Raw genomic sequence first — 15,393 nt, 5'->3', positions numbered from 1 at the left:
GACATGTGTCACACACAGTGCCTAAGGAAAGCTCATGAGATCCCATCATACTCTACTCATCCAGCACTCAACCTACTCTCAAGGCTACCATCTGGAAGGCAGTTTCAGAGTATCCAGTCACAAACAGGCTAAGGAACTCTTCCTATCTGCAGGCCATCTGATTATAGAACAGTGTTTCTCCAACACAGTTGTCACATAGCTCATACAAAAAGTATGTTTTGGGGATTTTTCTATATTAACGCTGTTATTTGTGTCAGCTTACAACTATAAAATGTAAGGTACTCAACGCAAAACATTTATAGACACATGCTGTTCTGATATGCTTTGAGATTTTATACAGATGAACTCAAACAGATAATCACACTTTGTGTTCTCCCCTATCACTTAAGTAAAAGTAAGAAAGTATCTGTTAAAAAGACTACTCAAGTAGCGAGTTAATTAATCAGAACTTTTTAAATAAAACTGGTCTCTCTCTCTCTCTCTCTCTCTCTCTCTCTCTCTCTCTCTATATATATATATATATATATATATATATATATATATGGAGAGAGAGAGAGAGAGAGAGAGAGATGTAGAGATATTCAAATTAGATATACTCTTGTCAAAAGTGAGATAAATGATCATTCAAATAATTCATATAACTGAGGTACTGTAGTCTCTCTAGATGTGCTACATTTAAATCTATTAACACAGCCACTAAAATAACTGGTACAAAAGGTTAAATTGTCATACCCATTCCTCCTCATGCATTAATGTGGAAGCTGTCTATTGTATTACTTGTAAGATGTAATCAGATTTATGTTGGAGAAATGGTTGAACGGTTGATTGGTATATTGGTTGGTGTATTCACACCATCAGAATTGAGGAATTGTCATTTCCAGTGGCAAGACATTTTAATACTAATATACACTGCATTAATGACATTTCTGTTTGCATTAATGACATTTCTGTTTGCATTAATGACATTTCTGTTTGCATTGCCACTTGTTGTTACGGCGGCAAAAGAACTGATCTACATTCTTAGAACTTTAGAACCCCATGGAATGAATGTTATTATTTTAACATCTACTTTTTCATATATAAACTGGCTCCTCTTACTACTAATTCAGAAGCACTTTTCTTGCACAGCTGATGAAGGACCTCTGTCCCAAACGTTCTGTTTCTCTGGACTGTACTTTACTACAGTTTCAAATCTCTCTACATCTCTTACACTGCAGTTACTCACTTGTAAATGTAGCATGTTACTACCCACCTCTGAATACAAGCAATGGAAGGTTAAGGCTGTTGCTTAGGGGCTCAACGGTGGCAACTTGGCAGTGGTGGGGCTTGAACTGGCAACCTTCTTACTAGTCAATACCTTAACTACTTATCTACCACTGCATAGAGTAATTTTTAAATTACTCCACTGAGAGAACTCTTACCACTGCAGTTCCATCTGTGTGGAACCAATGGTAGACCTTGAGGTGCATCACTTGCACAGAGCTTTTCCCATAGACGAACAGCTAGTTCCACATGCTGATGTGTAGATGGCTCAGGACTCTACAGGACTGTGAGCAGTGGCGGTATGAAGAATCACACTGCTCTGGTGTCCTCAAATGAACCAGTTTATGTTACATAGAGCAAGTCCCTCACATGGAGGTGGCCATGTTTACAATGGATTTAGTCCAGAATCACTGAAACATCCAGACCACTAGGTGGCAGTATAATGGCTGTTTCATAATGTGAAGAAGAGACATTGGAAAAAATGATTCATTGATTTACTGATATGTATTATAAATATATTCTGTATGTTGTAATTTTGTAGTCACCAGTGGCTTACTGAACAGCCAGAACTGCTAACCGATTGGCCACTTAAGCCTTGAGAATTTTGATTTGCATCAGCAAATTTGATCACATGCAGAAGCCAAACATATCTTCCTCCATCTTTATATTTTAGGTCTTTACTGCAGACACCATAATACTGATATCTTCACATGTCTCGTTAGCACACAACATATCACCCACAGCTGACTTCCCAATGGAGAAGGCACTAATCCAAAACTCGCATGCCTGGTACTGAGCATCTGGTTCTATAACATACAAATCCGCTCTCTGCACATTGCACTAGAAGAAATGTATCTTACAGCTCACCAAAATGAGTTATCCAAATAACTGGACTTACAACTAAAGACAAAACACTTTTTAAAACAACCACAAGATTTGTGCAAACATGAAGTGAATGTAACTGGTTTAGCACCACACAATCTGCGCATTTGCGTACGTCACGTATCAACTACTGTGTAGGGAAAAGCAGTTGATTTCACTGCTAAAACTAATTTGATTGACCTCATCAGCTAATGAGTTTTAGGTGTGAGCATGGAAATCACCCTGCTGTGCTGGACTCTTGCCCTCCATGAGTGGAGATGGGCAGCCTGATCTAAAAAACCCACTACTCCATGAGGTTTTAATTTGTGCAAACCCATTACCCCATGAAGTTTTAATTTGTGCAAACCCGTTACCCCAGAATGTTTTAATTTGTGTAAAGTCAAAGTGTTTCACCCATTTCCACATTTTCCATCTTTATTTGTGAAATCTTCTTACTCCTGCAAACCTTTTTATGTTGTAAGGCTAACAGTCAACCAAAATTATTCCATGCACGATTGCCTTGCTGGATTTTATTTCTCATTTAACTGAAATGGATTCCAAGGTCATGTGAATCTCTGAACCATCCAGGCCACTAGGTGTCAGTCAAATATAATATCTCATAATGTACGATCAGGTGAGAGACTTCCTCAGGCGTGATCGATGGCCTAGAAGAACTGTCATAACAGATGTTACGATGTCCCCTATTTAAAGCTTATAACTCATTCAAATAATGAAAAAACCTTTCTGTCAATAACAACTTAATCTTTTCTCACCAAGTTTTGGTGATTGTTTATTTTATTTAGTGTCCCCTGACACAGAGACGGAGCTGTCAAGGAGAAGAGTGTAAAAGTTAACATTCAGATGCACTAAAATATGTATTTACAGCATTTATTTAAATAAGAAAAAGTTAGTCATATATTTTACAGTAACCCCAGATCTCCCTGTTCTGAACTCACTGTGGCCAGAGATGACCTTCTGTGTTCCTGCTTCTCACACGCTCAATGACTAGTGAGCTAATGGACTTTTGACCCCTGATGTAGCCACAGACACAGGGTCAAGACTGTGTCAGAGATGACTCTCTGAAGGCATCTCTGATTGGTTCATGTGGTTCTGTTTGGATTTGTAGTTGTTGTAATTAATGCATGAATATTCTGCTTTAACCTTTACATTTCCTGACATATACACACTGGCTACAGGCAAAAGTCTGCACTTTCCCTGTAGTGTGTCTTAAGGTAGTGTGTACTGGATATTAGTCCCATAGACTATATTTTAGTATTCACAGTTGAGTGACACTTAAAAGAAATGCATAATATGACAATAAAGCCTTACAGAAAGTTATACCTGACCTCTGCATGCACACACGCACACGAACACGCGCATGCACTGGATTTACATGCACACATATGCACACAAACATGTGCATAACATACGCGCACGTACAGACACACATACACACCTCTGGTTGTAGCTGTTCGACTAGGTCATGGTGGTAACATTATAGAATGCTTCTTTTAACACGAAATTTTGGCTCAGCACAACAACAAGAATCCAACTGAGGACATGGTGATGTTTACATGTTCATGTTTACAGTACAATTATAGACCTGGTTTACAGGCATCAGACAAGCAGGAGGAAGGAACATGGGGTCTCCATCAGCTGGTCTCAATCTGCAGACCATCCAGGATGGAGACAGTGGAGCATTTAAGGCTGAATGGACTCCACCACCCACTCACACAGGATAACCAGCACTGAGAGTTTCATTTTAAAACAAATATCGTATAACATTGTCCACCACCCAAAACAAACCAAAACACAATACAAACCCACTATAGAAAGCCAGCATTTACATAGCAGCACCTTTATTTAAAAATGATAAAAACAGAACCACACACACCTGGCTTTGTACTGCTGTATAAACAATATGAATACTCTGAGTGCTCTTCCTGCCCTGAGACACAGCTGCTGGGGCGTACACGGGGAGCGTGCACAAGAAGCGTACATGAGGAGCGTGCATGGGGAGCACGCACGGGGGGCGGGGGGCGAGAGGCTTGCGTGCACTCAGTCGATGCGTTCCACCTTCCCAATGATCCTCTCCTCGAAGATGGGCAGCACAGCGTCATCCTCATGCACCTCCTCATACACCACACCACAGTCGAACTCATCACTCACCTTCTTAAAGTAAAACCTGAACAGAAACAGACCCCCTTACTGACTTCACCAAAAACATCATCACCAAACCACCAGCCACATGATTCACAAATTCACTTTGCCTAAAGTCCAACTACGGCAAAAACTCTGAACTGCATATAATATAAACTGCAGTTCAGGCTCACCTGTAAGCCTCTTTCTTAGTCAGGAGCTCTTTGAACTGGCCGAGGGTCACGACCCGACCCTTCACAGACGTACGGTATGGAATGGGCTCTCCACAGAAGTAGTATGCCACGGTGATGATGTCACACACGGCCCTCCGCCTGTTACTGGACTTCAGCCTGGGGGGAAAGAACATTTCACAGTTCAACGCAACATTAACACACACACACACACACACACACACACACACACACACACACACACACACACACACCTCTGTTTGCTATGATGTGGAGTGGATCTGCGCTTCTCTTCCTCCATCCTCCACCTCGTCTCCTCTGATTGGCTGGGGGCAGAGCTTGGGTCATATTGATCACTCCCACTTGCCCACCCCGGACGAATGCCGGAAGCGCTAGAGAGAGAAAAAGACAGGAGCAGAGGGTGAATTTACAGTAATTTAGTAATAAAAACATACATATATATATACACACACCTATGTGAATATGTTCGTGTGAGTATATATACTCACACACACACGTCTGAGTACACATATGTGAATATGTTCATGTAAGAGTGTGTGTTTATGTGTATATACACACACATCTGAGTACACATATGTAAATATATTCATTTGAGTGTGTGTTTGTGTGTATGTACGGACATGTCTGAGTACACATATGTGAACATGTTCATGTGTACCTCTTCCTGTGGCGTGTGCTCTCTCTCTCTCCCTCCAGCATCCACTGAAGGATCTTCTGTTTTTGGTCCGCCTCCTCAGGAAGATCCAAACCCCGCCCATCCAGACCACGTCCATCAATGTCACACCCATCATCACTCTTACCGTGCCCATTCCGTCTGGACAATGAGTTAAGCTGACTACTGCTTACACACACACACAGACATACACAGACACATTATATAATATATAATAACAATAATAATGATAAAATGTATCTGTATAGAACCAGTTAAAACAGGTTTCTAAAGTGCTTTACATGAAAATCAAAATACAATAGAAAGAGAGAAAAGGACAAGATAGTAGAACAAGATGAACACAAAATCTTTAAAACCCAAAGGAGAAAGGTATTTTACAGTAAAATATAAGAGACACCGAAACTGAATGCAGTATTAAATAAGAGTGATTTAACATGGTTGATAAAAACTCTTAAGGTCTTAAATTCCTTAAATTCCAGACTTCCAGGCACAGTTCCAGCACCTGGGGCCCAAGTAACTGAGAGCAGACACCACATCTTCAGATGGGTTTCTGGGTGACTAGTAGATTCTTGGTAGAAGACCTGAGACGCTAATGTTTCCTCATTCCAGTACGGGTAAGGATTACAACTGCTACATTCTGAACTCACTCCAGATTATTAATGGAGCTCCATGTCTAACAATTACCTCACTAAGGTAGAAGACCAAGACCACCAAGACATTTTCAGACCAACAATTGTTTTTTTTAAAATGAAGAATGAGGGCCACCACTGGAGAGTCCTGAGGGGGGTGTAATGTTTCCTCATTCCAGTACCACTGACCACCGGAGAGTTCTGAGGGGGTGTAATGTTCCCTCATTCCAGTACCACTGACCACTGGAGAGTTCTGAGGGGGGGGGGGGGGGTAATGCTCCCTCATTCTAGTAAGAGTGAGGATTCTAGTTGCTACATTCTGAACTCACTGCAGATTAATAACGGAGCTCTTCAAAACGCCAGATAAGGGAGCTTCACACACACGCAGCCTCTAACCCTTATTTCCAATAAACCAGAACTTGTGTTTCATCTTTAATGAATTGCAGCAAGTTCTGAGACATCCACTGATTTTTGTCATCTATGCAGTCCAGCAAAGGTCCTATAGACAGATATTTTTGCAGATATAGCTGGGTGTCAGCACCTGAATACTGATAGAAACAAATAATGTTTCTATTGATTATATAAGATAGAGGAAACATATGTAGAAATCACCTTAAATCATTAAGGACCCAAAATAGACCCTTGAGGAACTATTGGAAAAAGCAAAACAGAATAGAACATCCCTAAAACACCAAAAAGGTGTTACACTCCTTTCAGGTAGTGTTTCCCAGTTTTATGACAAAGAGTTGGTGAAAGGTTGTTTGTTGCATAAACAACAATCTAACAAATTACATGACAGAGCAGCTACCTGCACTACACAATAATTCTAAACATATTGGGCTTAAACAGACTGGAGTTTAGCAGTAGTGTAGGTGGGCCCCCACCACAACAGTCCACCATAGGGGCCCACTACAACAGCCCACCAGAGGGGCCTACCAGAGAGGACCACTACCACAGCCCACCAGAGGGGCCCACTACAACAGTCCAGAGGGGCCTTCCAGAGGGGCCTACCAGAGGAGCCCACCAGAGAGGACCACTACCGCAGCCCACCAGAGGAACACAATGCACACATAGCCACAATTACATTTACACACACAATGCATGTGCAGCATAACCACAGACAATCACAGCAAAAGCTACCTTAAAGAAAATGTATCCAATTCATGCTCACAACAAAATATAATACATATGGTACACAGTTTTGGTCCTTGACACACAATGACATAGCTGAATATACAAAAACAGGTTCTTAGACAGTTTCTAAGATCAGTACGCAACAGTCACACCACACACAAAACGATAAACGCCAACATTACACACTGTCTTGGACAAAACTATGGGCACCAACCTGTACGGCAGCTCCTCGCTCTGAATGGTCCCGTCCATCATGCTTAAACCATCACTATAACAATGCCCTCGGTTTCCATAGTAATGGAAGTCTCCATTGCAGGCATAAGTGGTCCGTGTCTCCGTTTCCATGTGTGTATGGTGTAGATGTTTCTGAGTATAAGTGTGGGCAGGGTTTCTGGGTGACTGGCACCCCGGCGTCTTCATGACCCTCTGAACGTGGTCGTCGAGGATACTCTCAGGGTTGTCATCATGAGCATCACGCCATTGGCTGACAGCATGTAGGGTATCACGGTGACGGACATGGACCTGGCCAGTCTTAGTGGAGGAGGATAATGAGGTTGCCATGGACACATCTGCAACATCACACTCTTCTTCCTGTTGAAAACAGAGTTTTGAAATCACCTGCAGTATTCCTGAAACAAAAGTCCAGCTGAGATACACACACTCACTCACCCCCCCCCCCCACACACACCCTCACCATGCAGATTCTGTGGGGCTGTTCCCACACACCCACACACCTTCACCATGCAGACTCTGTGGAGCTATTCCCACACACCCACACACCCTCACCATGCGGACTCTGTGGAGCTGTTCCCACACAAACTCACCATGCCGACTCTGTGGAGCTGTTCCCACACAAACTCACCATGCCGACTCTGTGGAGCTGTTCCCACACAAACTCACCATGCCGACTCTGTGGAGCTGTTCCCACACAAACTCACCATGCCGACTCTGTGGAGCTGTTCCCACACACCCACACCATGCGGACTCTGTGGTGCTGTTCCCACACACCCACACCATGCGGACTCTGTGGAGCTGTTCCCACACACCCACACCATGCGGACTCTGTGGAGCTGTTCCCACACACCCTCACCATGCGGACTCTGTGGAGCTGTTCCCACACAAACTCACCATGCGTACTCTGTGGAGCTGTTCCCACACACCCTCACCATGCGGACTCTGTGGTGCTGTTCCCACACACCCTCACCATGTGGACTCTGTGGAGCTGTTCCCACACACCCTCACCATGCGGACTCTGTGGAGCTGTTCCCACACACCCTCACCATGCGGACTCTGTGGAGCTGTTCCCACATACCCACACACCCTCACCATGCGGACTCTGTGGAGCTGTTCCCACATACCCACACCCTCACCATGCGGACTCTGTGGAGCTGTTCCCACATACCCACACCCTCACCATGCGGACTCTGTGGTGCTGTTCCCACACACCCTCACCATGCGAACTCTGTGGAGCTGTTCCCACATACCCACACCCTCACCATGCGAACTCTGTGGAGCTGTTCCCACATACCCACACCCTCACCATGCGGACTCTGTGGAGCTGTTCCCACATACCCACACCCTCACCATGCGGACTCTGTGGTGCTGTTCCCACACACCCTCACCATGCGGACTCTGTGGAGCTGTTCTTCCAGGCGTCTGAGATTCTCTCTCTCCCGCTGGACAAGCTCCAGACGGCTGATCAGCTCAGCTGCAAATTTCTGCGGCTCCACGTGGATGTCCTTTGGCATACGGTGGGTCCGCTACACACATAAAACCAGTCATCACTTAGAGAGGACAAAACATTGCACAGCACAGCTAAATAAATAGATAAATAAATAAATCTCACCACAGCAAGCACTCAGGAAGGCAAAACTGACTACACAGTCAATTACAACATCCAGATATTCACAGGTATGTGAGGTTGGGGGCATACACTCACAGGCCATGGCTACTCTTACCACCCCGATATCCCCTGATGTGGCCCACCACACCTCCACCCTAGCTAACTACTTACATTTTACGGCATTTAGCTGACATTTTTATCCAAAGCGACTTGCAATTATGATTGAGAATTTGAGGGTTAAGGGCAACTTAAGTGGCAACTTGGTGGTGGGGCTTCTGACAACCTTCTGATTACAAGTCAAGTACCTTAACCACTGAGCTACCACTGCCACATGCACACTGTCAAAATTGTTTATATTGTTACTATTGTAGTGTCCATTGTCGGCCAAAGGAGGATGGGCCCCCCTTGACTCTTGGTTCCTTTCAAGGTTTCTTCCTCATGCTCTAGGGAATTTTTCCTTGCCACTGTCACCCTTGGCTTGTTCACTGGGGGGCTTGGACTTGGACTTGGACATTTGTAAACAGCTGTTGTAAAAAGTGATGTATAAATAAACGAAGACTTTGACATATACTCACAGGTATGTGAGGTAGAGGGACGTGGCCGTTGGCTCGGACACTTTCCTGCATGTGTCTGCGCAGTTGCTTATGAATCTGACTTTGAGGAACGCCATCACTATGGGGGCAGGGGAGAAGAGAGGTGAATGGAGGACTAAACTATCATAATTCACATGTCAGAGGTTCAACATAACACTGGAGTCTCATGAGACTGTCTGTGTGTGTGTGTATACATACACACTGCTGTCAGTCAAAGAGATGGTGTCAGCGTCGCTGGATAGGCTGTGAAGCTCCGAATCATTGGTGCTGGTTAGCGGTGCACGAGAAAAGCCACTGTTCACATAATACGGGTTAGCTAGTTCCTTTATCCCAGACCTACACAGAGACAGACAGAACGAGTTTATCAACTCACACATGCCTTTGGGAAATCTCAGCTGGACTACAGCAGTGCGCAGTTACAATCTTAACCAAGAGCTCCATTAATAATCTGCAGTGAGCTCAGAATGTAGTAACTAGAATCCTCACTCTTACTAGAATGAGGGAACATTACACCCCCCTCAGGACTCTCTGGTGGTGGCCCTCATCCTTCAGTTTTAAAAACAACTTCTTGGTCTTAAAAATCATCGGTGGTCTTGGTCTTCTAACTTAGTGATGTGATTGTTAAACATGGTCCTGTTTAGTGCCTCAGGTATTCTAACAGGAATTAAGTAGGCGCCCTGCTGTACCGAAAGACAAACTCGGGCCGCAGTAGGGTGCCTAGGAAATTCCTGATATTCTTTGCCTTTCTGTTCTACCACAGTGCCTTTTATATTTTATTGTAAAACACCCTCCACCCGCCTTTGTGAATTTTATTCCAAATTTTAATTATTCCATTTTATTTTATATTTTGATTTGAATAATTTTCCCATGTAAAGCACCTTGGACACTTATTTTAAATGGTGCTATACAAATAAAATATATTACCATTATTATTGTTTAAATGTGCTTTTAACTGTGCTCTGTGTACAATTCATTTTAACAGCTGTTAGTGTGTGCAAGCAGCTATTGGATGAACTTGACAGAACTGACAAGCTTAGAGCCTCAATATAAGATTTTAAATCACTCTTATTTAACTGCTCCACACAGGAGAGGGAGGACAGTGCTTTTCTGACTGTACTGAGTGTGGCCTCTCTCAGGTCCTGTTAGTGCTTCTAGAAACACTGACCAGTTGCATGTTTCATTAAAACACAATCACAGGAATAGAACTACATAGAGCCTGGACGCTACTAACAGCCGTGTCATGCTGTCAAATTAAAAGGACACACTTCTTGACCAGAGAGTAGCCCATTATGTCAATTTTTACTGATTATTTTCTTCCTATTGTGCTCTTATTTTGAAAACATTTAAAGTATTGTTGTGTTCTTATTTGGTAAACATTAGAATTGCTCAGAGGCTTTATGTATATGCCACTACTACACCAGATTGTCACATTGCAACCAATTTATTAGTAAACCTTAGAAAAACTAAGTCTGATGACATACAGTGTGCACTATGAGGTCTTCAGATATATTCTATGATATGTCTTAGTCACTGTCTGTATGCTTCACTCAGATGGATTTCTGTGTGTTTCATTACGATTCCCTACCTGTTCTGATACATGTTGTTGCTTTTGCTTAATACTGAACAGCTCACCTTGCCCCCTTCCAATTGGCTGAGCTCCGGAGAGAGGCGGTCTCCATAAGCAGCCTCTGAGTCAGCCCGCTAGAGTGGGTGTGGTCTTTCATAGGATCTGCCCACTCCTTATCCTCCATCAGTGTGGGCAGGTACCCCGGCAGTGGTGTCTCCCGGTTACCGGGCGACGGGGGGAGCTGCATGGCTGGCCTAGGGCTGTTCTCTACGCCCGTGTGGGCGTAGTTGAGGTAGACATCGGACTTGAGGAAGAGTGGGTAGGCGTGGTCCTCCATCATCGCCTGCACCTCCACCTGGGCCTGCTCGAACAGCGCCAAGTCCAGCTGTGCCCGACTCACACATCCACGAATGAAGGCCTTGGTCGCCGGCTTGATCTTCTTCGCCACAATCCCGCCCCCAGCCCCGCCCCCGTCTGCAATGTACTTCCTGTAGATGGCTTTAGCGAGCTTGAGCCTCCGCCCGTCTGATCCGGCTGCTGCTGGAAGCTTCCGGAAGCCACTGCAAGCGAACCAGAAGTCGAGCAGGTCGGCACTTGCCTCCTGCTGCAGGAAGGAGCGGAAAAGAGCAGTGCCATCCTCATCGTCTAGCAACGAGTGCAGAGACTCCGCCCACCGCAGGTGTGCTGGTGGAGGCGAGGCACTGCCCTCTGGTTCATAGCCCAGGTCCAGGTCAGAGCGACGGGGGGTGGCAGCCGCACCTTCTCCCCGCACAGCGTCACCTTTAGCAGTGTACGGTCTGGAGAAGCAGGGGACCACATCACTGTCCTCCTCTCCTGGAACAGGGGGGCGAGGGGCGTCCTCATTAAAACGGCCGGCCACGTCGCCATGGTGACTATGCACTCTCAAGCTCATTGCAGTGTACGGTTTGTGGGGACAGTCAGAGGAGTGCTGTAAGATAACACATACTGGAGAGACAGAAGGGCAAGAGACACAGAGAGTGAGAGCGAATAACAGTAAGAAGGGAGAGAAAAACAAGAAACCTTCATCCCCCTACGAAGCAAATGTATAGTGCATTACTCACATAGCTGGTTAATGTGAGGCAAAAACTCCAACAAAACAAAGCAATCGTACAGACACAAACACGCCCACTGTAACTTAGCAACAATGCAGAAATAACACTGACTACTCCAGATGTGACGCATTTTATTTCTCCTATTATGAACTAACATGTATATGATTCTAGCGCATTTAAAGTTCATTCTAAATTACTGCACTGCTTAGCTAACGGTAGTTGCTAACTGTTCTCCACCCGGCTGGTACAGACCTCTACACACACACCCCAACACGCACCCACACGCACCCACACACACCCGTACTGCCTTCGCCTCGCCCGGGGGGAGGGGAGGGACAAACTCCACACGGGCCTGGATTAACCAAAAACTGGTTGTGAAGTTCCTCAGCCAACCAAGTTCAGGTGGAAAAGTCTGGTTCAGAAAACAGTCAAAGTAAGTCAGCGAGAGAGTCCACACATACGGCGCTGGCAGTGACCGGAGCCCGGACTCGACACACCAGACACACTCAGCTTGTCTCGAAGCGTGAACACAGCTGCGCTGAGAAGTTTCATACCCCAAAACCGCGATTCTGCGACTCCGACAACGATGAGCCCTTCTGGTACAAATCGCTGAAAACGTGTATCATCTCAAACTTGGTTTGGAGAGTACCACAGTCCCGAGTGAAAACAATAAACAAGCCCCATCAAAGCGACGCTACAAGCGCAACGTCGGTACGTGCCGTGCGTGAGCTTGCGTAAGACGCACAGACCGACGGCGCCCCGCCCCTCCACAGCACGTTCTCCACCCAGACGCACGCGACAGCCAACTTTCCCGTTCACCACTAGGTTAATATTGTAGGACACGAATGGAAACCGCAATATATAAATATATATAAAAAATATAATATAAAAAATATATAAAATATAAATATATATATATATATATATATATATATATATATATATATATATATATATATATATATATATATATATACACACACACACACACACACACACACACACACACACACGCAATGCAACACACACACACTTACTTCAGTTATGCTGAAATCTGATTAGACCTAAATCAATCTAAAACGAATCGCAAAACAATACAAACCTGATTAACCGGTAAAAGTGAATTAACACTGTTACAAAAACAAGTGACAGTAAATTAGAAATTACGTAGCTGTTGCTCGCTTTTATTTATTCCCGTATAAGCGTGACAAAGTGTTGGTTTATGTTTGAAGGCGGTAAAGTAGTACACGGATCTACTCATTTAACGCGCACTTTTAAGAATGAATGACTCAAGTAACAGAAGCTGTGGCAGTACACAGACACCCATGGTGTGGAGCATATTTTTCAGACACTCAGAAAGGAATATGCTTTAGCCCTGCTGTGAGGTAGAGCAAAACTATCAAGAACAAGCATCCACGTACCTCCAGAGTAACTCAACCAGTGTAGAACCGTACATCTGGTGGTGAAAGGCAGAAGAGGGAAACAGCCTGCTAAAAGCAGCTTGTCAGAGCGAAGCCGATCTTCCAGAATCTTCCAGATGGGCCTGTGGCAGACTGAGGTGATGTCTCTTAGAGGTGCAGCAAGAAGGTCATCTTGACCCAATGCAGAGAGAGATGGGTCTGATGGCAGCGCAGCTAAGCAGAGAGCGCAGAGACCTCGCAGGGGGACACACACTTCACCCAGCAACCACCCAGACTAGGAGTGCAGCTCTGGAACATTAACAGTCATATGAAGTGGGGGTGGGAGGCAGTTAGGGAAGCAGAGAGAGAGGGAGAGGTAGAGAAGGAGAGATAGACGGACAAAGAGGGGTAAGGAAGAACAGAAAGACAGACAGGTAGGAGAGAGAGAGAGAGAGAGAGAGAGAGAGAGAGAGAGAGAGAGAGAGAGAGAGAGAGAGAGAGAGAGAGGAAGATTGGAAAAGACAGAGAGAGGGAAATTGTTGAGGAGCAAGACTGCAGACAGTAAGTGCTCACTTCATACATATTCATTACCACAGTGAACACACACACACACACACACACACACACACACACACACACACACACACACATGCATTACCTGAGTGTATACGCTCACAGAGACACACACACACAAATCGATGCCTTGCATTTCTCTCATGAACAATTTGACAAGTAAATCTTGGACTTGGAGTGGTCATTCATATAGTGGCATATGTCTCTTGCATTGGTGCATTTAAAACGATACATTTAAGTGAGCACGTTATATTGATGTGTCATTGGTGCATAAAATGCAATAAAAATGTCCTTATGGAACATTGTCTTGCCATCACAGGGAGCATTATGACATCATTAGGTCCCAGACCTCCAACCCAACAGGGGGCAGTCACACTAGCAGTGATGCTGGTGGGAGGTGTTGGCAGAGACCACTGACCTGAGACCAATTTTCTCTTTATCCTGTAGTGGTTCATAATAGTTTTATTGTAGAAGGATGGTCTAAGATCAGTAGAATAACTCTTCCAACTTAGTGAAAAGTGCAGTGAAGCTCTTTCACTTATAGACAACTGTCTGATACTTTTCCTTGAATTCTGTGGATTATTTTCTACACGAATATACTTTGAGAAACAAAGGTAGAGGAAGATAAAAATATTTAATATAAATAAAATATTAATTAAATATTGTTATAAATATTAAACATTATATATCAATAAACAATTAGTTATTTGTGGTCTAAGAGTCTGAAATCAGTGAAGTCTGTATAAGCAAATGCAGTAATAGATTAACAGAAACAATCAATAGGGTGTAGTTTTAAAGGGCTGTAAGAAGCTGTAGCCCTTAGGGTATGTTTTTACAGGGCTGTAGTTGTAAGAGGCTGTAGTTGTAAGAGGCTGTAGTTTTGCTTAAGTGCTACCAAAGACAATGAACATGACCTTTCAGACATCCACAGGAGAGAGGGGCCCTTACTTATACTCATAAATCTCACATGAGACCATCTCTCTCTCTCTCTCTCTCTCTCTCTCTCTCTCTCTCTCTCTCTTCCGCTCTCTCTCTCTCTCTGACCCTGAGGGAAAGAAGGAAGGAAGCTAAAGACAAGGAAAAGACAGGAGAGGGAGGGAGGGAGGGAGGTGTGTGTGTGTGTGTGTGTGTGTGTGTGTGTGTGTGTAAGGTCACTCCACAGGGGGTCTAATGTGCACCAGCAGGTCGTCTTAAGTATTCTGCAGCATCTGTCTCTGTCTTACCACCAAAACAAGACACACACACACACACACACACACACACACACACACACACACACACACACACACACACTCAGAGAGAGAGAGAGAGAGAGAGTGCGTGACAAAGAGTTTTAAGCCAATATGTCTGAATCAGGGGCACACTCATGAGTTTCTCAGATTTTCACAGTCAGATTTCTATTGTATTTAGTCAGTTGTCCATGACATAAGATG

At 44.3% G+C, this 15,393-nt stretch overlaps 1 protein-coding gene across 4 annotated transcripts; it reads right to left on the bottom strand.

Annotated features, from left to right (window-relative positions):
* Nucleotides 1–2,886: 2,886 nt before the first annotated feature.
* On the bottom strand, nt 2,887–12,693 carry LOC113591421 (axin-1-like). 4 transcript variants are annotated; one of them, XM_027031904.2, is made up of 10 exons: nt 12,276–12,693; nt 10,980–11,880; nt 9,546–9,683; nt 9,330–9,426; nt 8,534–8,671; nt 7,126–7,502; nt 5,134–5,313; nt 4,709–4,846; nt 4,458–4,613; nt 2,887–4,309 (listed from the first exon to the last, which is right to left on the bottom strand). In XM_027031904.2, exons 2-10 carry the CDS (start codon nt 11,825–11,827, stop codon nt 4,183–4,185), a joined length of 2,199 nt encoding a protein of 732 aa, XP_026887705.2. In that variant the 5' UTR covers nt 11,828–11,880; nt 12,276–12,693; the 3' UTR covers nt 2,887–4,182. The 4 variants fall into 4 exon arrangements, with proteins under 4 accessions (XP_026887705.2, XP_035390895.1, XP_026887708.2 ...); XM_035535002.1 differs by having other exon boundaries at nt 12,286–12,693; XM_027031907.2 differs by having other exon boundaries at nt 12,542–12,693.
* Between the last annotated feature and the right edge of the window lie 2,700 nt (nt 12,694–15,393).

This window comes from Electrophorus electricus, chromosome 16, assembly GCF_013358815.1.
Source record: "Electrophorus electricus isolate fEleEle1 chromosome 16, fEleEle1.pri, whole genome shotgun sequence".
Taxonomy (NCBI): domain Eukaryota; kingdom Metazoa; phylum Chordata; class Actinopteri; order Gymnotiformes; family Gymnotidae; genus Electrophorus; species Electrophorus electricus.
Note: the sequence above shows the minus strand (reverse complement) of the source record. Positions and strands in the feature narration are given on the sequence as shown.